This window comes from Anguilla anguilla, chromosome 11 (genome assembly GCF_013347855.1).
Source record: "Anguilla anguilla isolate fAngAng1 chromosome 11, fAngAng1.pri, whole genome shotgun sequence".
In the NCBI taxonomy this organism is placed as follows: Eukaryota; Metazoa; Chordata; class Actinopteri; order Anguilliformes; family Anguillidae; genus Anguilla; species Anguilla anguilla.
In genome coordinates this window covers 17052410-17078894 of record NC_049211.1, presented here as the reverse complement: position 1 = coordinate 17078894, position 26485 = coordinate 17052410, and the positions used below count along the sequence as shown (strand labels likewise).

Genomic DNA, 26485 nt, shown 5'->3' with positions numbered 1-26485 from the left:
CATTTTTGAATGGTAAAATCATGGAAAAAAACGGACTAATTTTCAGTGCAACTAATGTTTTTTTTTATCACAGGAGTGGGAGCACAGACAAGAGGGACGATGAGAAAGGGGAGGGGAGAGAAGGCGGTGACAAGGTAACCTCTCTGTGCCATATCCATTCTGTTCATGTGGGTTATCGTCTTAGGGAAATGGCTGGTTCCATCAGGGGTCAGTATACCCTCTGCTCGTTTGTCTTCTGATGGGTAGGGCAAATGTACCGTGCACACTCTCACATTAGCTTGATTACTTCTTTTGATTAGCAGGCTCCTTTATGATAATGTTACCAAGCGTGCCAAAAATAGCCTTCCTTCACAATGTTAGTTACATAATGTGGGATGGGCTCATGTTACAATGAGGTTTTAAAATTTGTAAATAAATTCACCGTCCAAAATGGGTGAGTAATAACTGCAGTCTCACAACTGGGGATTGCAAATTAGGAGGAAAGTAAAACAAGGGATAAAAAGTTGAACAAAAAAATGAAAGAACTACATTTTGAGACACGCTTGAAACATTCTGACAATACTTCCAGAATGTAGTGTGCAGTTTTTCAGTGTGTATAATCTTTCACATAGAATGCCCATCATGAATGTGAGTCTAACATGTGCTTTGGGTTTAGGTTATGGGGGAACTCTGTATGGAGGAAGAGGAGAAAGACCCATACCCTGCTAGAGACGTTCCAGGTAGAGAGATGGAGAGAACACATCTGGATCTCTGTTTGTGTTAAGTACGGTGATAAAATGTGGAACAGCGCCCTCTGTGCTGACAATAAATACTGTGTTCTCTCTCTGCAGGGGACGAGGACGAGGATGAGCCGGAGCTTCCGGTTGGCCCGCGGCCCCGCAGGCTGTCTGAACTGACCATCAAGGAGAAGATTGCACCTATCCCAGCGGGCAGCGCCTTCTTCATTTTCAGCAGCACCAACCCGTGAGTGACCTCAAAAACACACACATGTACACACACATAGAAACACGTGTACAGACACATAGTGTGTAGGTACACATTCACAAAATAAACACGCTCACACACATGCACATGCATATGCACACTCACACACACACGCACACACACACACACACACACGTGTATATTCACACACAATGTGTAGGTACACATGCACAAAACATGCACACTCACACCCATGCACATGCACACACACATGCTCACTCACACAAACACACAAAGAGTACATAAATACTGTAAAAAATAAATTGACCTATATTGGATTTCAATTTCTGAATCTTTTGTATTTCAGATTTCGGGTTGGCTGTCACAGGCTGATCAATCATCATATATTCACCAACCTCATTCTGGTCTTTATCATGCTTAGCAGTGTGTCTCTTGCTGCAGAAGACCCCATCCGTAACTTTTCTGCCCGCAATATCGTAAGGACAACAGCTTTATATTGTGATTTGAAATGATGATTGCATCAAATTAAGAACCGTTGTGGTTATGTGGTAAAAATCCATGACGGTAGAAGGTGTATGACTCAACAGCATGACCATGGAACTTATCGTCAAAGTGCTAGCTATCATCACCTCAAATTGAGATATGTAGTTGACCTGTTAATTTGGTTGCTGTGCATTGCCCTGGTGTTGATTAATGTTCTGTATTCCCTAAAGCTTTGTAGATATCAGAAGGGTCCCTTCTCCCAATATGATGTTAATTTCTCTCTCTCTCTCTCTTTTGTCAGTGCTTTCTCAGAGCATGTGTTAAACTTGTATATTGCTTTTGCAGATACTTGGTTACTTTGACTATGCGTTCACGGCAATCTTTACTGTTGAGATCCTAGTGAAGGTAAATGCTCTGCCCCGCGCCTCTGTGCTGTAATCTGAGTGTTTGTGCAGTAATGCTTTAACCGTTTGGTTACCTTCCAGGTCCTAGGCTATGCAGATTATGTCTTCACTACTATGTTTACATTTGAGATCATGTTGAAGGTAACCCCTTCCTGAGAATGGGAGTCTTGCTGCATTACCCTTGTGTGTCACCTGATACTCAGTGGAACCTGGCTTGTTTTTGTTTTTTTTATCATAGCACCTCTTTTAAATTATAAATATATATGATGCCTGTTCAGATACATAGTTTAACATCAGATTACCCACAAGACTGTCGTCCCCACTAACACACTGTACACAGCACTGTTTTGCCAAAATGTGTTGTTTGGCTAACAAAGCAAATCAACTAACCAAGCAAACAGAAGCATGCAGTGTTTTAGATGGCTACGGCAAGAAAACAGTTTTTTTTTACACGGGAAACCAAAAACTGTTGTGGTTTCCCGTGTAACACAATTGTTAATGTATAACCACAAGTTGTGTGACTGTGACTGGGGAAATCAGAAACACTTTGATCTGACTGCAGCTGGGTTTTCAGTGTTTTTGTAAAGATTTTGTCTGAAATCCAACTGGAGTTTAATCATTATTTCATACCCCATACCCACTTTATTCTGATAACAATAAAAGAGGGAGCGAACCATATGTCTGCTCGGTATATAGCATGATTTAGCATGGTTTACCTTAAGCGGTAAGTGCATGTAAATTTTGGAACTGGTGGTGGTGCAGCCTCTTTAGTTGTCCTGTCCCAGAAATAATCAGTCACTTCTGTGGGCAGTAAGCTAAAGATAATCTATCCCCCACAGAATTTACATGCACTTCTCAACACAAACCTCTTTTATGATTTACCATGTTTGCCTGCTTGTCTTTTCTCTCCCTGCTGGGTTTGGAGTTTGATCTGTTGTTTCTCTGAGATTTTCTCCCTCTTTTCATCTCATTTAACTTAAAGGAATGTGCATAAAACTATTTTCATGAATGCGACAGCACGAGATTAGCTCACGCCATTGCTTGGCATGGGAGGCCAGAAGCCTCTTTGCATTGAACAAGCATGTAGTGCCTACTGCCATATTCATTTACAATGAGATGATGTCAGTATTGCGTGTGAGCCCGTGCTAAATGGAAGGGTGTATATCTAAAGACCTGTATTCCCTTCTGTGTGTGTCAGAGTGAAAGCTGATGCTGGTGTGTATCTCTGTGGAGGCTGATGTATGCCCACTAGTCCCTATGCTGATCTGTGCTTCCTCCTTCACAGATGACTGCATTTGGGGCTTTCCTGCATAAGGGTGCTTTCTGCAGAAATTACTTCAACCTGCTGGACTTACTGGTGGTGGGAGTGTCTCTGGTGTCTTTTGGTATTCAGTAAGTTCTTCTGACCCACGCTGAAAGCTGTGTGAATGTACTGGTTTTGTGTGACTGCCTGCAATGGTTTTACTGAAAACCTGACCATTCCCCAAAGCACACAACTCATTTTAGCCATAAATTGATGAGTATGATGTTTAATGTCAATCATGGAAGCCTGGGAGTATAGCTAAGCTACCCATTTGGTAAAAGGGTATGCTTGTTTGTGTGTGTACCCGTGTGTGGTGTGATTTTTGTCTGTTGCTACTGCTCTGCTCCATGCACCTTGTTTTCTGTGGCCAGGTCCTCTGCCATCTCAGTGGTGAAGATTCTGAGAGTGCTGCGAGTGCTCCGGCCCCTGAGAGCCATCAACCGAGCCAAGGGCCTCAAGGTGCTCCTCTTCACTCTCCCTACTCAGTCTTCCTTTCTTTCCTTACCTCAGCTCTCTCTCCTCCTCTCCTGACCCCTCACCCCTTCTCTCTCTGTCTCTCACTCCCTCTCTTTCTCCCGACTTCTTTCACTCTTGAACTATTTCAGTCCCTGATTTTCCTCCCTGATCCCCGTCTCTGATTTCTCCCCACAGCACGTGGTCCAGTGCGTGTTTGTGGCCATCCGGACCATTGGAAACATCATGATCGTTACCACGCTGCTGCAGTTCATGTTCGCCTGCATAGGAGTGCAGCTCTTTAAGGTCGCCGCTCTTTTTCTGTCACGCCATTTGGGTGTAATAACAAAACATACATATTGCGATTGTCGTAAAAAAAAAACATTTTGAAGACTCCATATTCAAGGATTTGCTCTTCTAAAATGGCAGAGATTTTTTGACAGGGGTGTTGATAAGAGATAAAGCCCTAAGTGTATGGTCCAGGAGCAGGAACAGGTGTAGTGAGTGTTGCCTCCATCTGTTCTCATTACAGGGGAAGTTCTACCGCTGCACAGACGAGGCCAAGACCAGCCCTGAGGAATGCAAGTGAGTTAGTTATTTAAATATTTTTAAATATTTTAATGTTTCAGACACATTTCCTTCGTATTATCTTTTAAATTCTCCTTTGTAAATCCTGGCCTTGGGTGCATTGTGGCCACCCGGAACACGTTTAAGCCAGGTGACCTCTTGAATGGGTGGGACCTGAGTGTGGGTGACGCAGTGCTTCGCTCTCTCCTGCAGGGGGACCTACATCCTGTACAAGGACGGTGATGTCACCATGCCCGCCGTGCGTGACCGCGTGTGGCACAACAGCGACTTTAATTTCGACAACGTTCTGGTGGCAATGATGGCCCTCTTCACCGTGTCCACCTTCGAGGGCTGGCCAGCGTAAGACACACGCACATACACACACTCACACACACTCACACACACACAGACTCACACACGTACACACATGCACACACACACACACACACACTCACACATGTACACACATGCACACACACACGTACACACATGCACACACACACGCGCACACACGCACGCATGCACGCACGTGACAGGGGACTATGTGACCCTGGAGCATTGCAAGTCACCATAACGATCATAATGCTCTTTGTCTTCGTACCGCAAACCGCTTCTTTCAGAACTCAACTGATCCATGAAGTTACATGTATTGACATATAATCTACTCTACCTGATTCAGTGCACACACAGGATGCTTGGATTGGAAGGCCACAGACTCTGCTTTTTGCTTCTGTGTTATTTGCTATGTGTGGGTTTGATCAGTGTAGAAACACATGGCCCAGTGCCTGCTGTCTCTGGCTGCTGAGCCAGTTAGCTCATGGCCACAGGGTTATTGTGCTGTGCATTAGATTATGGATATTGGATCAGAGCAAGAGTCTGTGTTTTCCTGCCTCACACCTGCATATGCTGTTTCAATCAGTCATCTGATCCTGCAGACAGTTCTGTTTACACATCAGAGCTCTGTCTCTGTTCATATATAAGAGCTCTATGTCCTCTATGTCTTACAGACTGCTATACAAGGCCATCGATTCCAACCGGGAGAACATGGGCCCCATCTACAACTACCGTGTGGAGATCTCCATCTTCTTCATCATCTACATCATCATCATTGCTTTCTTCATGATGAACATCTTTGTGGGTTTTGTCATCGTCACGTTCCAGGAGCAGGGGGAGAAGGAATACAAGAACTGTGAGCTGGACAAGAACCAGGTGAGCGGCTGTGTCCTCAGGCCGAGGCTTGTAGCAGTGTAGGGAGGGGGCTGCGTCCTCAGGCCGAGGCCTGTAGCAGCGCAGGGAGGGGGCTGCGTCCTCAGGCCGAGGCCTGTAGCAGCGCAGGGAGGGGGCTGCGTCCTCAGGCCGAGGCCTGTAGCAGAGCAGGGAGGGGGCTGCGTCCTCAGGCCGAGGCCTGTAGCAGAGCAGGGAGGGGGCTGCGTCCTCAGGCCGAGGCCTGTAGCAGCGCAGGGAGGGGGCTGCGTCCTCAGGCCGAGGCCTGTAGCAGAGCAGGGAGGGGGCTGCGTCCTCAGGCCGAGGCCTGTAGCAGCACAGAGAGGGGGCAGCGTCCTCAGGCTGAGGCCTGTAGAGGCGCAGAGAGGCGATACTGTTAAATCCTCAGGATGATAAGTAAGCCTTTTTTTAATGATCGTCTGGCATGCATTTCACCTGCAGTGATTTATGTTTGATGTATCTGTACTTATGCTGGGGAAAATGATTTCACAGGAATCATCAGAACCTCTGTGAAAAAACTTGTCACAGCCTTGCTCCTCACTTATGGTGTGCAATTTCAATGATTTCTTTTGGTAGGGTACACCTGAGCTGTATTATCAGTTTTAAGAGTCATTATTTATAAGACACCACTAGAGGGAGCCCAATTTCAATGAAATTCTAACATTTCTCTGACCTACTTTACTGAACTAAAGCCATGATTTCCTAGTAAGCTGAACACAAACTGCTTGTGTCCCTGCAGAGTGCTTCAGCTAACCTTTGCACAGACCTGCTGTGCATTTGTATTTACACTGCAATCCTGGTTTTTCAAAAAATGTCACCACCAGTGCAACCACTGCAGAGAAGTGGTCAAACTCAGCACATTCTTTTTTTGGTATGCACATTTTTATTAAAGGAATGCTCAATTATTTATTCTTAAGGTTGTAATACCAAAGAATTTATTGGAAAACGACTACAGTCTAGGATAAAATTGTTTCTTTCAACTGTGCACTTTGTCTGACATTGGTTGGTATACATGTGGCTGCATGTTTGCGTGTAGATTTAACATTGTGTTTCTATTACCAGTTCGGCATAATGTGTGTGTATGTGTGTGTTTGTGTTTGCGTACGTGCTCGTGTGTTTGTGGGTAAGTACTCGTGGGCGTTTGGTAGATCGCTTGTGTAACGCTGCAGTTGTGACAGCGAGTTTCTGTTTCCGCTGCAGCGCCAGTGTGTGGAGTACGCTCTGAAGGCCCGGCCCCTGCGCAGATATATTCCTAAGAACCCCTACCAGTACAAGTTCTGGTATGTGGTGAACTCCACGGCCTTCGAGTACATCATGTTCGTGCTCATCATACTCAACACGCTGTGCCTGGCCATACAGGTAAACACTGGCCCTCAGAGTCTGCCCTGCGTCAAGGAATACTGACGGCCGCGTCCTCCAGCTTAATCTGCTTCCGCTGCGTGTCAGATAACCTCTGTCGCTCAGCGTCTCTGCTCTCTCAGTCTCTTGGTTTACACTGATATGTTTCCATGTAACTTACTTCCCTATCTCCCGATCTGAGAGATTACTAATGAACGTGTCAGCAGACATGCTGCTTATCTTTCTGTCACACCCACTGTCTTTCTGTCGCTCAAAAAGTGGCTCTGTCTCTCCGTGTAGCATTATGGTCAGTCCCCTCTGTTTAACTACGCCATGGACATCCTCAACATGGTCTTTACTGGGGTCTTCACTGTGGAGATGCTGCTCAAATTAATTGCCTTCAAACCAAGGGTAGGTCCCCCTCTTTGTGCGGTCCCCCGTTTGTGTGTGGTGAGCAGGGGTTAGCACACAGCAGTACACACACACAGAACCGACATTACATTACATTTATTTGGCAGACGCTTTTATCCAAAGCGACGTACAAAAGTGCAAGATACTGATCTTCAGCACCTTAGCTGGCCATTTTCAAATGTATATGAGACATTTTCAAAGATTTCCACCCATATATTTGTCCAAATACAAACATCAACTATAAACTAGAGGCTCCTTGACTTAATTTCTGTATTTATTTTGTTCTTTTAATGGAAAAGGCTTCATGATACAGCTAGTCAAGAAGCACACAGTAAGCCACACAAATAACATAATCAAAGCCAAGTCTATTGGTGCGCTTCAAGTTCATGTTTCATTTTTTGTTGCCAATGTATGGGCGATATGGAATTTAACCATGGGGAAGATGGGGCTTATGTGTGGTGTGTTCTGCTGAAGCCCTCTTTCTCAGTGTGGTGACACATCCCACGGTCAGTGCCAGTGCTAACTGTGGCTGGCAGCCCTGTGGGTAGTGCCTGAATGGGCCGAGCCCCACCCAGCGAGGGGGGTTTCAGTTGGCAGAGTTTCCCCACCTCATTGCTAGTCAGTGGCTCCTTTGTTTGATCAGGCGCCTGCAAAATAAAGTGGGGAAGTAGTGGGGCTGAAAGATGTTTAAAAAAACACAAAAACAGTTTTTATTATCAAAACTCACCAGCCATGTCTCTTTCTACATACAGACCCAACAAACTAATTATTGAGATTCATCGTAAATGTATGTATGTATGTAAATTAGAAGCATGCTTTATTTGACAGTAACTTTTCGCAACAGATGCATCTGTAAAATACAGAAAGATGAGTAGTAGTTGATTGTGGGTGGCCTGAACCGGAGAGAAGCTCAAGACTGGATCCACTGGGTTTAGTGACTTGTCCATTTTCCTACCTCCATACCCTCCCTTCCCATTTGATCCCTCATCCCACCAGGAAGTGCATGCTAAGAAAATAGCATCATATCCTTGCCTGCTCCCACTGTTCATTTACACTCCTACATTGGTAAATTGCTGCCTATAGAAAGAGTACTGAAACAGTACCTCAGGCTTAATATTCATACGTTTATGGTTGTACATGTGTATTTTGCCCCAGTATCAGTTGTCCATTTTCATAAAAGGTAAGATGGCATGAGTATGCCAAGCTGTATTTGAAGAACGCACATCCACTTGCTGTGTGGGCTAGTTAAGAAAAACTGCTGAATGCAGCACTGTATTGTAAAGCTGAATCAGTATTCTGGGCATTAATCATATTTAAGCCATGTCCATGTTATTGCAGGAACAGTAACCTGTTCTGTTTATGTCCATGTGAGATTTGGAATGGAGTCTCGATCCAAACTGCATGTGTATAAGGGGATTTTGTCTTACTTTTCCCAGTGCCTAGGTTTTCCAGTTTTGTCTGTATGACCTGTCCGTTCCACCCCTTCCTCCCCTCCCCCGCTGGTGCCCTCGCTGCTTTGTTCAGGGCTATTTTACGGATCCCTGGAACGTGTTTGACGCCCTGGTGGTTATTGGCAGCGTAGTAGACATCGTTCTCAGTGAGATAGATGTGAGTATGCCCCGCAACACCCGCCCCCCCCCCCCCATCCCTGCTCTCATCTGTCCCAAACTGGCTTCTCCCTTTCGCTCTCATCTCCCCATCTCATCTCCTGGACAAGTCACTGGTCCGGAACTTTCCAGTCTTCCCTCTGTGACTCGCTGGGCAGGGGTTCCAGGGCTTGGAGGCGGGCTGTTCTCTCAGACTGTGTGGCACTGCAGCTCTGCGGGCACTCTCAGTTACTCAGCACTTCAGAAACGGGCCAGGCAAAGCACGCTGTTCAGCACTGTTAGGTTCACTGCCACAGTGAGCTGATAATGACTTGCATTATCTAACCCTTTATTATTGCTCAAAGTGATTTACAGCAGGGAGGGGGCGGAGGAGGCTCACCTTATTTAACACCAAGCAACAACTACACTAGTGTGGAAGATTTTAAGTCTTCTCTCTTGTGGAGAAATACAAAGATGACTTATTTTGAGTATATTTCTTTATGCTAAGTGCCTTATCGTGGTTTCCTGGGCTGCTTGTCATATAGTCCTGGCATTCTGCTGAATATGTAACCTCCCATGTTTAAATAGTTCCCTTGGAGAACTAATATTTTTCCTTTTCTCTTTGTAAGAACTGCAAGTTTCTCTGTCTATCTATGAGGTATAAAACTTGCTGAATAAATTGTCGATTTTCAGAGAGCTGCACAGAACCACAGACGTTGTACAGTATTTCCCTCCATGATATAATGTATTTAAGATTACTCAACCTTGACTGAAGTCTCCGTGTAGAACTGAACTACTCTTTGACAATTAGTGTGGTTTTTCACCAATTATTAGTTTTATTCATTATTGCTGGTGTGGTGGTCATTTTCTCCCCTGCTGTCACCATGGTGATGCCGAGTACAGAAGGTAGCTGAGTAGAGCTTTCAGGTCCGTTGACAAGAGCAGTGCTGTAATGCTCATAAATTTTGGGCCCTTGTCATAGACACAGTGCCACCAGACTGCAGAGAGAGCCCTGTTGGCTCTCTGGCTGTGATTACTCGCTTTAACTTTTCCATCTTTTCTCTTTTTCTCTTGCTTCCCTCTACCCCCCTCTCTCTTTCTCTCTCTCTCTCTCCTCTGCGTCTGGCCATGTCTGTTTACAGCACTATTTTGCTGATGCATGGAACACATTTGATGCCTTAATTGTTGTTGGTAGCGTCGTTGACATTGCTATCACCGAAGTCAATGTAAGTAATCACTTTTGCAGCCCCTTTGTACCGTTATGTCTCCCTCCTGAACTGAAAAGTCTTGCAATAACACCAGGTGCCAACTTGCATCAGTGTCTCAGGGCAACCTGACAGCATCAGACAAAACGATACTGTGCATCTATCTGGAAATATGATGCGTTGTTATTTAGTTAGTTCTCATTAACTGAAGGGCAGCATTGTGCTCTGGCGCTACAAGTTTTATCGCAAGGCTTTTGCTCAAAGATATTGTGTTCTGTACTCTGGGGAATGTGTGTTGTGATAGATGTTTCTTTAGTACCAGCTCTTTTTCTTTTGAGCACACACATGCTCAGGCATAGATTACTTGTGTCCATAGACTGCCATCCATTTTTTCAGAAACATTTGTGACACATTTGTTTATGGTGTATTTTGGTATTGCACAGGTGTCTTTAGAAGAGCTTGCCAATTTCAGATGTTTGTCTATAATAATTGGCAAGTGTATGTCACATCTTATACTCAAAGGACAATGTCACAATGTATTTTCATGTATTATTCTTTACAGTTTAAGAATTTCTTAGGGTCCAGTATACATTAAAGTCTCTTCATTTCTCTGTAAAAGTCTGATTTCTGTAAAATGTTGCATGATAGTCATCTAATGTTTTATGGTTTTGAGTAAAATGACTAATACCAAGAACATAACATATTTTGTAATTATAAATTATGTAAAGAATGTGCCTGTAATGTGTGGTACACATATAATAGTTTGGATATTTCTTGGGTAGTATTCTTGAAATGTTATCTTTTTTATTTTAAGCCTTTTCTCTTTGCCCCTGCTTGTGTAATTTCCTAATCTGTGTCTACAGTGGCTCACACCTAATCATATTCACAAAGCTACACATAAGCTATTGTCAAATTATTGCTGATCATATGGTGTGTACTGTAAAGTGAAACATCCTTGTAATTGAAATGCTTTAATTAAGGCTGGAAAACTTATGGATGACTTCTTCAACAGTAAGAGTAAATTCTACTCTTCTGCATGGCCACTTGTTTGATAGATATAACCACAGCTGGTTTGAGTAAGTCTTGCTAATTTGAAGTGATACCTACTTGTGGTTCAGTTTCTGCTGAATGGGTTGATTCGAGCACAGACAGACAGACTAGCGCGTTCACTGATAGTCTTAATAAATCGTGAGGTTCATAAGGCAGAATGGGCTACCAGATTTGATGAATGGCCTCAAGTGATTCAATGAAATTACTTTTATACAGAGATGCATTTATGCTGAGACCTACAGTAAAGACATAAAATACATTTATGATATGCATATCGCACTGTGTGCAACAGTGCATTTCGTAAGAATTGATCCATGTGTAGCTAACCTTTGGAGGAGGGTCACACAGACATATGAGGCAGTAAAATAAGGGTTCTATGAGGCAGCGAGGGCCTAGCTCTGATTTCATTAGATACTGATTGAACAGGCTGCGGAAACAAAGCCCCAGATGTTTGAAGCCTGTTTGGAGAGTCAGAGGAACCTGCAGCAGTGTAGTGTCTTTGGATTTGTAGGTTGTTGAATGACTTGTTGCTGAGTTGTGCACATTTCCTCTGCTTTTCTCCCTCAGCAGTGCTTTTCCAAGTGTGCTCTCCACTGCGTCTCTGTCTGCAGTGATCTTCTGTTTGCTTTTCTCAGCTGCACCGTTTGTGCATGTGTGTACCTGCGCTTGCATGCGTGGGTTTGTGTGTGTTCCTCACGTGTGTGTGTGCGTGTGTGTGCGTGTGCATTTGGTTATGTGTACTTTTGTGGACTGTTCTTATGTTTGTCTGTGTTTGTTTGCGTGCATGCATGTATGTTTCATGCATGTCTGTTTGTGTGTGTGATTGTGTGTGCATATCTATTTTGCTGTGTAAAGCTGTGGGGTCTGTTTTAACATGTGCACGCGTGTGTCCCTGCCAATGCAGTTGTGTGCATATGGCATATGTGGGTATTAATGGGTATTTTTGAATTGTTTTTCTATACTGAGATAATGTTTTTTAGGACTATTAGGACAATATTAGTGATGGTCATAAGAATATTCAATAACTCTCAAACGATTCAACAACCACATCTTATCAACCCTGGGAGGTAGCTAATTAGTCTTGTTAGATGTAATGTCTGGAATTTTTAGTTTTGCAAGTGAACATGGGTTTCACTCTATTTCTCTCACACACCCACTGCCCTCTACTCTGTCTTTACTGCTTTGGTTTCTGACCTCCCAGTGTTTGGTTACTGACACTTCTTCCTTGGAGTCTTATACCCATCTGTTTATTTAATTTCAGCCTACAGCAAGAGTTAAAGACAGATGAATTCAGTTAATACAGTTTGTAATACTGACTTTTTCTGTGCTCAAATAAGCAAAATGTAGTGTTTTCTGATATTTAGGCCCAGAGCCAGCTAAATGAAGTTAATATCCTGTAGCACATCTCTAGAAATTGATATCATGAGCGCAAACTGGCCATAAAGACCATCCTTCAGATATAGCAGCACAGTGATACTGTTGAAAGTGAGCACTGTGCTTCTCATTTAACCCTTTCAGAATGTTGTTGCATCCCCCTTTCCACCCACTTCTTTTTTCTTCAGATTTTGTCCGCAAAGCATTGCACGACAACTTGTTTAAATACAGACTGGTGGAATCGTGCATCCCCAGTTTAGACTAGTATTAAATTCAGGGTCAGCCCAGGGTTGTGGAATGTGTTGTCCGTACGGCAAACAGCTGGTGGTGCAGTTGTGGTGCGTCATTCATCTCTGAAGCAGCAGGGTAAACAGGATTCACTGAGCAGAAAGATTGATCATGACAGCTGGTATGCTCATTAAGTACCATATTAGGTTCCCCCTGGTATAGCCAGAAGATGATATTGCTTATATTAATAACCAATATCATCTTCTCTGGTTTGTTTTCAACTAGCTGTTTTTTAAAATATCAAGTGTGGGTATATAGTCCTTGTTCAGATATGCTGTCCTTGCTGTTAGTTTGTGTTTTCCCTGTTTTTACCAGCACGGAGAATGCAGAACTATGTGACATACTGCTGTGCTTAAGAATAAGCCTCATCATTTGAACAGCATTCTGGGAGTGCTCACTGTCTGCGGTGTCACTGTCAGTGTCTGCTTCTTTATCACCTATAATGCACCTTCCTGAACTCCAATCTTCTTCCCATATATAATTACAGGCTGGACTATTCACATGTATTGTATTTCATTACTCTAATTTTTGATGCTGTAGCTAAGGTGGCTGAATCAGGCATTTCAACGTTGTGGCAGCTGTGATCTCAGGGGTGTGATGGACTGGGTTCAAACAGCAGTTTTATTCTTTGTTAAGTTTAACCATTACAATCTGTTTACTGCGTACTGTAGTTGATCTGTCTCTGAATTAATTATTCTAGATAATGTCATTAAATTAATATTATATTCTTTCATGTTTGCAGGGATTGATAATTTATGTAGTGTACACGTTTTTGAAAACATTGTTTGTTTGCTGGGAGGTCCAGTATTTTGTGGCTATAATGTTGTATGTTGCCTGGGATGTTCATTTGTTTTTGTTCTGAAAATGTAGTAATGATGTGTGTGTTTGGCTGCCATGTTCAATAGTTAATGTCAGAGAAAGTTGGGATGGTGTTCTACAATGTTGTGTCTGTGTAAATGCTATACTTCTGTAGGTTCCTAATGTTATCCAGTAGTAGTTACTGAATGTTGGAATAACTTGGTGAGTGTGTGAGCAAATACAGTATGTGCAATAATCAATGTTACATCGAGGTTGTTCTAACGTATGGGTGTGTTTTACAGGGATGTTCTTTCATTCACATTTTTTTCATTAGATTTGTGAGTTAGTCATTAATGCAGCATTTTGATTTTAAAGCCAACAGAGACTCCCGTGGTGGAGGTGGAGGTAGAGGCTGGGGTAAGATGCTCCACCCACTGCCTGCCCTTCCTCACCTCCACTTTTGGTTTCTTTGTCCAATTATTTTTTGCTTTGGATAATCTATCTCCTCACCTACTTCAGTTTTTTTAAGTTTTAGTTTAGTTTTTTAGTTTTGCCTTTTTTTCCAGATACTATTTATGTTGTCATTTCCAAGGAGAATGTCACGTACACTACTGGTTTGCCTGACCAGCAGCGTGGGCAGTTCTTCCTCTTCGAGACCCTGTTTCAAAACAGTTCAAAATGCATGTGCCTTCCTGGAGCTTTAGACTTCCTCATGACAGGGGCGTGGCCCTAGTAGAGCTCTGCATGTTCGTTCCTCTGGACAAAGGAAGCCATACGACTGCAGGCACAGGCAGTCGAGTATGGCACGGTTTTCCGGCATGATGCCCTCACTGCCCTCCCCCCGGCCCCCCGCCTCTGGGTCTGTCAGAATGCAGAAGACGTGGTAGTGCTTTAACACAGGCGTCAGATCAGCTGATGCTATGCACTGCATGAGTGATGCTTTGGATCTGTAGGTCACAATGTCCATGATCAGAAATGGAACCCTCTTGTCGTTTTTCATGATCCATGGTGATTTCAGCATTGAAAGTCCATAAGTAAGTAATGTAAATGTAAGAAAAAGTGGCATCAAAATGACTTCCATGCATATGTTGATATGGATCTATTTCTGAACATCAGCACTGAAATGGAAGCACCTGCACACATATAAGACTCGATCACAAGACTAATTTCTATTTTGCTTCTTTTTTTATTATGAATTAAAGTTTGATCAGAAGTAAAATGTTCTAGAGTGAAAATAGGCATTTCACTGCAAAGCCAGGCACATGTTATATCAGGTGTGGATAATAGCAGACTAGTGGAAAATCCCATGAGCAGAAGGTTGTGCAGCATATTCCAGCAGTGCTGTTGGGAGATGAAGTCAGAAGCTGTATGTGATGTTTGTTTAAAACAGTTCAGAACTTCACTTCCCAGCACTGCATGTTTTACACATTGTGCAACTTCAAAGCTCTGCACCTACATATTGTGGTTTAAAGCACTACCAGATCCCTCTGTATACCAGTCCCTGCCTGTATACTGACATCACCCTACCATCTTCAGAACACGGAGGACAGTGCCAGGATCTCTATCACCTTCTTCCGGCTGTTCCGAGTCATGCGATTGGTCAAGCTGCTGAGCAGAGGAGAGGGCATTCGCACACTACTGTGGACATTCATCAAGTCATTCCAGGTGAGTGGGCATCCTGTCACTGATACAGATTAAAAAGTATGATGCTGAATGCAGTCAGTGGAGCTTGCTGCTTGGGCCCTGGACTTGAGGGGTGTCGGTGTGAACACACTGATGCTTTATGGCCAGTGAGTGTATTGTGTGATGCAATCCATGTGACACAACTGGACACCTCTAGGTTACAGTGGGGGATTGTTCTCAGGTTTCCCTCTGTTGCCATGGTAATAGTGATGACAGTGTATTGATTACTATGTGAACGTGCAGCATGTGCCTGACAATAGTTATTTTTCATTGTTTGCCCTTTTTTTCATGAAATGAAAGCTCAATGAAGACAGTGGTTGAAATGAAACGTAATTGTTGATTGGAAATAATTAGCTTGGCTTGCACATGCCTGATGTGGTCTCTAATGGGCTCTTCCTCCAGGCTCTGCCATATGTTGCCCTGCTGATTGCCATGCTGTTCTTCATCTATGCTGTTATTGGGATGCAGGTAAAACACGCTTTTTATTCTGTAGAACCCCTGAGTAGTATATTTAAAGTCTCACGCAGTGAATAATGTGTTGTACTTCATGCAGTGGGATAGATTCAAATGAAAGATGGGGTTCTGCCTGTTTTTCAGGTGTTTGGTAAAATAGCCATGGTGGACGGCACGCACATCAACCGAAACAACAACTTCCAGACCTTTCCCCAGGCGGTCCTCCTGCTCTTTAGGTCTGTGATTTTACAAATGCCTTTCTGCCATCTCATTTACTGCAGCCACCCTGGAGGCACGATTTTGCTGCTGCCTTCTAAAAGTGGCCTATTCCAGTTAGCTTCAGTACTGATAGAAAAAGATGGGAAAAGTGGCTGTAATAGATTAAACAAGAGAGGTGAAATGAGGGTTTTGTTCATGTTGAGTCCCTATCTTAATGAGGAGATGTCTTTCACAGGCGTATGTTGCTGTGGTCTTTTCTGTATACGTGAAGCCAAGTGTCTGTCCTTACTTGTTTGTGGTTGTGGTTGTATGAGTGGTTTCAGATAAGGTTGAGGTTTGGCCTTCGTATGATTGGTTCTGTTTTTGGTTGAGGTATGGTAAATGGTAAATGGACTGCATTTATATAGCACTTTTATCCAAAGCGCTTTACAATTAATGCCTCTCATTCACCCATTCGCACACACACACACACACACACCAACGGTGAAAGGCTGCCATGCAAGGTACCAATCAGCTCGTTGGGAGCAATTAGGGGTTAGGTGTCTTGCTCAGGGACACTTCAACATGCCCGGGGGGGGGGATCGAACCAGCAACCCTCCGACTGCCAGACAACCGCTCTTACCTCCTGAACTGTCGACATAGGGGGCAACAATGGTCAATGCATGGTCTCTGTATGAAGACTTAGTGAGTCGCTCAGCTTTGTGTGGTTGTGGATGAGTCCTGTGGTTATGTTTTTAGTATATTTCAGTCTGAAAACCAGTTGGGGTTTGTTGTTAGCTCTTCAGGTTGTTTGTATGTCACTGTGTTTGAGAACAAGTCTATGTGCAGTCTCTGTTTGAAGGCTTGGTTGTCTCGGTCAGTTGTTTGCGGCTATACTATGTGTGTTAGTGTGTTTGATTGCGTGGTTCTTCCTTCTTTCCCAGGTGTGCCACAGGTGAGGCCTGGCAGGAGATCATGCTGGCATGTCTGCCTGGAAAACTCTGTGACGCAGAGTCAGACTACAACCCTGGAGAGGAGAGGTCTTGTGGAAGTGGTTTTGCGATCATCTACTTCATTACTTTCTACATGTTATGCGCCTTCTTGGTACGCTGAGTCCAACACCTCCTTTTGTAGTTGTGGTGCAGGTCTCTGGCCTCTGTCCAACTCTCCACTCCCAGATCTTTATTACTTAATTAGAGCTAATGATTAGATAATCAGTTTGGGAGGCTTGTCTTTTATAATCAATACATGTCTCCTTATTGCCCATATTACAGAAGGTGAAGTGGCAAAGTGACAGTGACACAAAAGATGAGGAAATTGTACACCCTCATGTAGATACATCTTTATTGTTCTTTCCCTCAGATCATTAATTTGTTTGTCGCTGTCATCATGGACAATTTTGACTATCTCACTCGTGATTGGTCTATACTTGGCCCCCATCATCTGGATGAGTTTAAGAGGATCTGGTCGGAGTATGATCCAGAGGCAAAGTGAGTATGGGTCTGGACAGCTCCATGTTTACACACTTGCTGTGGATGTCACGTCTCAAGGACTTGTTTCCGTGTGAGATCGGCTGTGTGGGTGTACGTGGTAGGTGCTGACATGGTCCTGTGTGTGTGTGTACCCATCACAGGGGCAGGATTAAACACCTGGATGTGGTGACCCTGCTGCGCCGCATCCAGCCCCCTTTGGGCTTCGGAAAGCTGTGTCCCCACAGAGTAGCCTGCAAGGTAATCACACACACACACACACACACACACACACACTAACTCACGAATTGCGCGCATGCGCACACACAAATACACGCACACACGTACACACTCACACAAACTGGAAACATCTAACAAACACTACAGTAATTTAACCCAAAAGAAGATTTCAATGTTTTTTTGGAGCTGTCATTGATAGAAGAACATAGGAATGTATTGTATTTCAACACAGTGAGCCCTGATGGAATTTGACAGGATAGCTGAGGATAGCTCCCACACATAGGGATGTGTGATAAATTGTCTAGAAAGGAAACAGTTACAATGCAAACAGAGGGGAGTATTTATTCAGGGGCAGATGGCCTCTTGCTCTCTCTCTGTCCCAGTAGCCCTCAACAGCTCCCAGCAGACTAACTGCGACAGTTACGAGCCCCTGGCGTCAGCACTGAGCTGACATGGATAGACGCAAACCCCTGTGTCACTATTAAGTCTGCAGTTCATTTTTGTTGTTGATATATAAACTAAAGGTATAATATGTGTGTGCATGCGTGAGTGCATGCACGTGTGCGCGTGTGCATGCGTGTGTGTGTGTGTAGAAATGGAAACCAAAAGTCTCTTGAATGTTTGTTTTCAGTTAATTTCAAATGTTCCACTGACTCATTTTTTCTCTTTTTTATATACTGATAAACTTGGATTTGACTCCACAAAATTCATATTTCAGAGATTAGTTGCCATGAACATGCCTTTGAACAGTGATGGCACGGTCATGTTCAACGCGACCCTGTTTGCATTGGTCCGGACGGCTCTGAAGATCAAAACTGAAGGTGAGATAATACCATGGCGGTTTAGCCCTTGTGTCTGTGAGGTTGTAGTGTGGCATGTCCCACTGAAGCAGAAGACCAGTCCAGTGGTACACCCCGTGATGAATCTGGACCATGCCAGCTCCATATGTGACTTGCAATCTCACAGGAAGCCTGTAATTATAGGGTACCAGGGTTTCAGTTGGGTTTCAGTTGGCATGCCAACTCCTCTGATTAATTGGACACCTACAGTCTGCCTGTTCCAGCATGTAAGAGGTCCTCTAGCCCAACGGCTGCACAGCTGATTTGTTGCTGCCAAATTAACTGAGACTGCTGTGGTTTGCAATTGTGATTGGGCAATGCCACATCACTGATGGTGCTAGATAAAGCATGGACATGGGGGGGGGGGGGATGGTGTGGACTTCTTTTCTTTAATTCTGGGTATCTTATCAGTTATGCGCCTGCTTAGTATGTTGTGCGCGTTACCCCCTTTGCTGCAAAATTATGCTTTAGAAAGAAATCAGATAATAAGTGGAAGCAACTGCTGTTTTAGGATGCCTGATGTTAACTATATTATTTTGCATTCACCACATCCTGGTACTCTTGCATATCAAATCAAGTCTGATACTATCAATCAGCAGGAGCATAGAGTAGTGCAACACTCAGCTGGTGTTTCTTAGAGTTCCAAGAGTAAATCACCAATAGTGGAGAAAAACAATTATGAACTATTTTCACAACACGATTTGACATCTGACATCTAAAGTAATAGTGCTGTTAGCATTGGTTCTGATAAGTGGCAGATGTTTTTGTCAAAGTGAATGAGGCTTTCAACGTTCTATAAATGAGCAGAATTTCTTTGAATATGATTGAATTAAATTCTGCTTTCTATAATTCAAATTCGGAGTGCTGGAGCTTTTTTTTATTTTAAATTCCAATTCAAAATCACGAATTTACCCCGACATTGCCTGTACTTTATTCTTTCACTGCTGGATCTGCTCTGAAAGCAAATAATTCCAGTTTGCCACCTCTGTTATTTATTTATGGTTCCATATTTGAAATTTGCTATGCGAAAGGGCATCAGGCTCAAACCAGGACATTGAGCTCTTATTGAGAATGAACACCAGGTGTTAGTAAATCCATGTTGTACATGTGGTCATATTTTGCCCTTCCTCTTGGCATTAATGACAAAATTTCATGCAATCGGAGTTCTCCCCTTTGGTATTTTTCATAATTCCATCTGTAACTTTATTGGTTAAACAGGTAACCTGGATCAGGCCAATGAGGAGCTAAGAGCTGTCATAAAGAAGATCTGGAAGAGGACCAGCATGAAGCTTCTGGACCAAGTAGTGCCCCCTGCTGGTGGTCAGTCACGCCATTTTACATTCTGTCCCCTTAGATCAGGGGTGTCTTATCTGAAAAAGGTGTGGGTGCTGGTTTTTGTTTTAGCACTACGGCACCTTATTCTACTAAATGACAGATCATAGTCTTCAATCAAGACCATAATTAGTAGAATCAGGTATTGTAGTGCTGAGCTACAACAGGATTGGATGCACCTGTCCTGGACACTTCCCTCCACTTATTTTCCTATGTAATCTTGCCTCCTTCTCTCACAATGTAGTGTCAGTATCCACACAAACACACACACACACCTTTAACCGACACATATCCATGCATATAGTCATGTGTATGTGTGTTATGGAGGTCACATATCACACAAGAGCACAAAAAACCTCCAATGTAATATTGTCTATGCTCTGTTTATCTCAACTTAACTGATAATTGCTGTTTTTTTATAACATTTTTCAGTTTTTCATAACCCTGGGGAAGGGCTGCTTTGTGTGAAGATAATGTGATAAGAGATCAGCTCTGGAGTTTATGTTTCCTGTTATCTTACACATCCCGCAGTCCGCGCCCTCTCACGTCTGAGCTTTCTGCAGATGCACAGCCGCAGCCTGCTGTGGAGTCTGCCTTATATCTCACAGCTTGCATGGCCTGTAGTCAGCACTGGCGGTGCTGCATGCCCTGTCTGTTCAGCACTAAACCACGTCTCTTTCTGTCCAAGCTTTTCTGCAGCTTCTGTCCCTGTCGCATTCTCCTCAGTCCTTCAGAATATTCTGAAGCAATTCTGTTTTAGGGTGGTGGCATGGAACTGGTGTTGCCTCTCTCCGATATCTGTCCCCTATGTCGTTGTTTAAAGTACCACGGACCCCTGCTTCAGAATTACCTCACTCAGCTAGCTCTGCTCGCCTGCATGTGCTCAAACCTAAAAGCAGCGCTCCTTGGATTACAACCATGTAGATGATCCCACAGAGATTAATGATTCATTTAGAGTGAGGTTGAATGGGAAAAGACATCTGTAGTAGCGTATCTGAGGGTGGGATTCCTGGTTATGGTATGAATATTAGACTAGATTAAATAATTATGTTGCATATATAGGCATGAAGTGTTGGAAACGTAGAAAAATAATCTTCTATTTGCAGTCTCTTATTGAGCAATGCCTGTCTCCTTTAACACCTGTTTCCTCTACGAGACCAACACATGCAGCTCTGTCACCTGTCAAAACTCTAGCTCTCTCCTATCAAGCACTTTTTTTATGTGCTCTGTCACCTCTCGAATACTGCCATCAGTCCCTTCTGTTACATCTTAATTTGCTGCACGGTCTCTTTCCATAAAACCTCCAACTTTCTTCACTAACACTTTCATCAGACATCTCCACCTGTTTTCTTCCAACACTTGCTGACTGTGACACTGTAGATGTGTTCCCTCACACCTCCATCTCCTCTATGTCTCCCCTATGGCACATCCATCTCTGCTCATCTCTGTAACCTACATCAGCAGCTCTGTCCCCCTCTAACACTAACACTGTGGTTCTCCGGTTGGTCACGTGATCAGGTTGTGTCGTATGGATCTTTAAACTTGTGTTTATTTATGAATGATAATCCAATGGTGAAATATTATCCAAACTGTTTAGTAATATTTGAAAAGGAGCTGTTTGTGCTCAAGAGATTTGTATGGCATCAGAGCTCTTGCTATTTTTGCTCTCTCTCTGCGCTCGAGGCCAATGCCATCTGCCACACAGTGTGTCAACAAGGATTTATTTGATGGCAAACAACAAATAAAATAACAGATGAGCTGTAAAAACATGTCTCTGCTCTTACAGACTAGACATGCATGTGTGAGTACTTTAGAATCTGACCGTATAATGGTCACTTACAATGGTTTCCGTAGACTTCTTTAAGGCTTCTTAAAGCTTTATGGTATGAATAATGAAATGCCAGGGCTAAATATTTCCCATGGGCTCATGGTAAAAATGTTTCCCTTACTTTTTATGCTATTATTGCAAAACAAATTGATTCCATACAGTAAGTGTTACAGCCTATCAAGAAAATAAAATTGGAAAAAAGACAGCTGGTGTTGTCCCTTAGAACCTTAATTACATGAAGTGGTGTGGGGGAGCCTTTGGTTGATGTTGCTGTCTGTTATCAGTGTGACACCTGTGTTGGTGTGAGCGAGTGACGTCCGTCGGTGTTCAAGATGACCAGCCTGCAGGTGTCTGCAGCTTAGAGGGAGCGGGGGGTGGATGCGGGTCGCGTCCCGAAGACCAGGGGTAGGGGCCAGGAGGGCCCGCTCTGTGCTGTGCTGACAGAGCAAGGCTTTGTGTGGTCTGTTTGTTCAGATGATGAGGTGACCGTGGGGAAGTTCTATGCCACCTTCCTGATACAGGACTACTTTAGGAAATTCAAGAAACGCAAAGAGCAGGGCCTGGTGGGGCGACACCCGTCCAAGAACACCACCATCGCACTGCAGGTAAGAGCGCCTCCCCCCCGCTCCACCCACCTACCACAGTGCTAGCGAAGAGAATGCTGTGGGGTACCTGACTGTGGCGGGGAAGGAGGGGTTGTTGGGTTTTACTTGGGTGTAGCGGTTCACATCTCCTTTACACATGGCATTTGGACAGAATGCGCACACTGGTCACAGAGACATGAAAGGTCTCTCTAAACACAGTGAGTTTAGTGTCACATTGCTTGGTGGCTTACCGTGTCCAGCAGGGATGCATTTATATGGGATGCATTTATCTTCCCTTATATGGGAGGTACAAACCTGTCTACAGCACAAACAAGACAAAATGGAAGTGTAGTACTTTGTGGCATGGTATCATGGGCAGGCTTGAGTCAATCTTGGATTTCTCAGTAATTGAATGGTAGATGCCCTAATTTGATAAGTGCTTCTTCTGACACTTATCTACAGTGGAAGGTGCAGCAGGCAGTATTATCAGCCCTCAGCCATAGCTCAGTGCATGTGTCGTACTGAGAGATGAGAATTTGCTGAGTGACTAAAATCCCCAGGTGTAGTTCTGCTCACCTTTTGCGCCTTTTGATCAGAGGATGAGGTGCAAGGTCCTGCGTTTGTTAAAAGAATTGAACAAACATTTTATGAACCAGGGATGAAGGGCAGAAGATAACTAAAATGAAGGTGACTGTTGAGGGCAGAGGATGAAAGAGTGAATAACAAAGTTTTGTTGTAAGCTTGAAAAGGTGAATGAACAGCTTTATTGAGGATGAAGTGAGAGAGAGACGGAGATCCTCAACACAGCCCTCTGTCATTAACGGCCGTGTTGAGGATGAAGGGGATTATTGACGACAGAGGGCTGTGTTGAGGATGAAGGGATTACTAATGACAGAGGGCAGTGTTGAGGATGAAGGGGATTATTGACGACAGAGGGCTGTGTTGAGGATGAAGGGGTTATTAATGACAGAGGGCTGTGTTGAGGATGAAAGGGTTTATTAATAACACAGGGCCACGTTGAGGATGAAGGATGAAGGGGTAGGTGAGAGATGGCAATGGAAGGCTGTAGGAGTGAATAGGGCACAGCTGCAGTGGCAGTGAAGGGGTTAATATGAGAGGGCTGTTGAAGGCTGAGTGACAGGGGATGGCAGGAGCTGTAGTGACGGCGAACCTCCCTGCGCCGCTCCGATCGCTCAGATCGCTGTGGAAACCAGCGTCCCCATGCCAGCTGCAGCAGCGCGTCCGGCTATCATGAGCTCTGCAGCCCGTCCCTGTCCAGCACCGGACCCCCGCTGGACCCCCGCTGGCCCATCTCTTGACCACCGCGTCTCCCTCGTCCACTGCTATAGTGTAGGTGCTTTCTCTCTTGTCCTGCTGTAGTGCCAGATTTAGATAGCGTAACCGTAGTGCTGTTGGTATCGTGCAGCTTCCCGTTTTAGTGATGGCTGATATTCCTTTATGTGGTTGCAGTCTGAGAGAGCAGTCATTTTAGAATAGACCCTAAGATGGCAATAGGAACTTGTGCATACATATAAATCCTGCACAGCTATACTGAAGCATATGCTTAACATGCAGTTGTGTTTTTAAATTAACCATTTTTTGAAGAGCATTTTGAAGAGTTATAATTTTATGTTCATTTTATTTATGTTAAAATTGTTACGCAATATAGAAAAAGTACTAGCCATTGAAAAGATTCATTGTAAATGTTCTTTTTTCGTGGAACTGGGTTATAACAATGAGTATATAGAATACCTCATCTAAAATCCATTGGTACAGATGGGTTAAAATATCCCAGACAAGGGTGTTTTTGCTGGAGAAATTAATAATAGCGCATTCTGTCAGCGCCATGTGTAAATGGGGCTTGTAACTAGGGACAGTAGGATTGATGCTTTGACTAGAACAGGAAGGCTCCTGGGCCACAAAGCCATGCATTCATTGTGATGTCATCCAGCTTTCTACTGAAGAACGTAGCCAGGAGAGGTGCTCTGGAAAAACCCCACATTTGTGAATATCCCACATTTTCTTCCCACAAGTTATGATATCACGCAACACATATCAGCCATCATCAGTGGTTCTAATTCCAGTACCACCCTATAGAAAACAAAAAGGGCTATTTCCTGAAAGGGCAATTTCCAATGTTTGACTGTATGTTCTGTCTCGGTTAAAGTATGTGTTTCCAAAGATGTAGGTTATTGAGTTTGGCCTGGACATCCCTTTGACATGATAATATGAGAATCCCTAACAGTGGCCTGTAAATACAGTAGCTTTCCAGTCTCAGTAGTGGAGTACTTTCTAGAAATGTGCTTTTTGCTCAGTGTCTGGATGTTTAGTAACTGATGTATTTAGTATAATATTATGCATTTGAAAGATGATCAGACTTATCATCATATTCTCCATACATACATGTTTGCCCACTAACATTTGACCTTCATGTATAGCCATGGATCTTGCTCTTGTTGAAATTCTGTCATTTCAGATAAATCAAAATTTTGAGTTTTTACAGGTTTCAAAGCCATCTCACTATTTCTCAACCTCATTCCAACTAACTTTGCCTCTCTTAAATTGTTTTAATGGGCAGATGATATCATAATTGAAGATCCTGTAATTAGAAGCAGTAAATAACTTCTGGACAAGTGCAATGTAAGCTTTATCATACCAGTGTTTTAAATTCAAACCATATTCATATTTATGGGGCGAATGTAAGTCTGATCAAGGATTTCATGGTTTTAGGATTCAGAATTCATGCTGGCCTCTGCTGGTCTGCAGCATTCACCAAAAGGGACCTAAAAGGTGGCCTACCAAGAGTGGCCTAAAAGGGAATTCCACCTGTCCTGTTCCAACCAACCCTATCACTGCACACCAATGCTATGCCTGTGGGACCAATCCTGCTGTAGTCCAACGACATTCTCAGCAAGAGTGACAAATCCTGTCACTGCACACTGAGAAATGATGTACTTGACTGACCACTTGTGATAGCCCTAAAAAAGACTAAAAGACTTCCTAAAAAAGTCAAGAAAGTAAGAACCACTTATATGGTAACTGAAACGAGTTCACTCATCATATAATGGTTATTTCCTTCATGAGAATTCCATTGGAATTTGCTTAACATCTCTAAAAGCAATAGAGCCTGCACACTTCTTTGTAGCTTCCAAATAACCAAAAAACCATTTAAAAATATATAGAAAACCCAACACAGGTCAAAACATTGATGTTGTACTGTATTTTAAATGAATGATTGGTTATTTGAGAGCTACTAATATAGTGTGTGGCCTCTAATGCCTTCACCTTCTCTGCATCTTCTTACTTTTTTGTCCTTAGCCTTTGTAATGTAATAAAGGTGGAGAACAGTATGGACAGGTGGATTTCCTATTTTCCGACTTATTTTTACCAGACGTATTTTTAGACTTGGTGTGACCTGTGATAGGATCCTGGTTGCCAATGCAGCATTACATTAAATCAAGATTAGCCTTAAGTTTTTCTTCCTCTAAATGTTGGAATTTGCACAATTGCAGATTGAATTTAGGAGAATGTTTCCAGTAAGCATTTATGGAGATGAAAGGCAATTGTACAGTGACAGCTCACCTGTATTTCGCTGGGTGAGCACTAGTAAATGGCTGGTGGTGCTGTCCCCTCCCTGAAGAACGCTGTCTGTTGGTTCTCAGCTTTTCTCTTGTCGCCATTGCAGGCCGGTCTCCGCACGCTGCATGATATTGGGCCCGAAATTCGACGAGCGATATCATGTGACCTGCAAGACAAGGATCTTGTAGAATTTAACCCTGACGATGACGAGGATATTTATAGGGTAATCACCATTCCTAATTGTTAAGTCTTGGGGCAGCAGGAGTAAGCAGTAAACAGAGATTGAACGGTGAGAGTAATGAGCCCAACCAAAGGTCACCCCTGACTACAGAGCGTTGTCTCCAAACGGCATGTTGGCTTTGTTCCACTGCAAATCTGCTGCTTATCCCTAAACCATAAACCCCTGTGCATTTTATAGTCTTGAAACTCTAATTGCTCAAAGTTCAGCTCAAATGAAGAGGCGCTTTCTGGTTCTTATTTTTGTCACATACATAAGCCATTGAACTTGCTTCTTCTCATTTATTTCTGAATAAAAGTTTAGTTCCCTTGTTTCATTATTATTGTATTGTCTGGAGACTTCCAAGGACAGTGTCTCAAAGACTCTGGATATTAGTTTTGAATGCCATAGTAAAGGCTGTAGTTTTTGAAGCCAAAGGACTGTTTAATGTATTGCTCCAGAGTTCCCATATTTTTATGCTTTCTTCATTTTTAATATGAATAAGTCTACAGTGCTGTCTCTAAATAAGGGGACTTTTACATTTGGGCTTTCTCTAATCAGTGTTTCAGCTAGGCCAGGACAAGGTCACTTTCATCCACAACACTCTGAATGTGGATTCATTTTTAAGTTGCTT

The 26485-nt window shown here is 43.4% G+C and overlaps 1 protein-coding gene across 26 annotated transcripts in view; it reads left to right on the top strand.

Annotated features, from left to right (window-relative positions):
• LOC118208113 (voltage-dependent L-type calcium channel subunit alpha-1D-like) overlaps positions 1 to 26485 on the top strand; it is a 91434-nt gene that overhangs the window by 58040 nt on the left and 6909 nt on the right. For 8 of the 26 annotated variants that reach the window (XM_035382427.1, XM_035382424.1, XM_035382436.1 and 5 more), the window contains 26 exons: positions 74 to 134; positions 656 to 719; positions 831 to 963; positions 1292 to 1421; positions 1914 to 1973; positions 3118 to 3224; positions 3507 to 3594; positions 3787 to 3894; positions 4121 to 4173; positions 4369 to 4515; positions 5163 to 5364; positions 6580 to 6738; positions 7018 to 7128; positions 8653 to 8736; positions 9857 to 9940; positions 13805 to 13846; positions 14966 to 15094; positions 15515 to 15580; positions 15710 to 15801; positions 16708 to 16867; positions 17126 to 17253; positions 17397 to 17493; positions 18191 to 18293; positions 19530 to 19631; positions 21946 to 22076; positions 25741 to 25857. In XM_035382427.1, the coding sequence (XP_035238318.1) occupies positions 74 to 134; positions 656 to 719; positions 831 to 963; positions 1292 to 1421; positions 1914 to 1973; positions 3118 to 3224; positions 3507 to 3594; positions 3787 to 3894; positions 4121 to 4173; positions 4369 to 4515; positions 5163 to 5364; positions 6580 to 6738; positions 7018 to 7128; positions 8653 to 8736; positions 9857 to 9940; positions 13805 to 13846; positions 14966 to 15094; positions 15515 to 15580; positions 15710 to 15801; positions 16708 to 16867; positions 17126 to 17253; positions 17397 to 17493; positions 18191 to 18293; positions 19530 to 19631; positions 21946 to 22076; positions 25741 to 25857 (2758 nt within the window). Of the gene's footprint in view, positions 1 to 73; positions 135 to 655; positions 720 to 830; positions 964 to 1291; positions 1422 to 1773; positions 1834 to 1913; positions 1974 to 3117; positions 3225 to 3506; positions 3595 to 3786; positions 3895 to 4120; positions 4174 to 4368; positions 4516 to 5162; positions 5365 to 6579; positions 6739 to 7017; positions 7129 to 8652; positions 8737 to 9856; positions 9941 to 13804; positions 13847 to 14965; positions 15095 to 15514; positions 15581 to 15709; positions 15802 to 16707; positions 16868 to 17125; positions 17254 to 17396; positions 17494 to 18190; positions 18294 to 19529; positions 19632 to 21945; positions 22077 to 25740; positions 25858 to 26485 lie in introns of all 26 variants that reach the window. The other 18 variants (XM_035382442.1, XM_035382438.1, XM_035382449.1 and 15 more) reach the window with 8 other exon arrangements.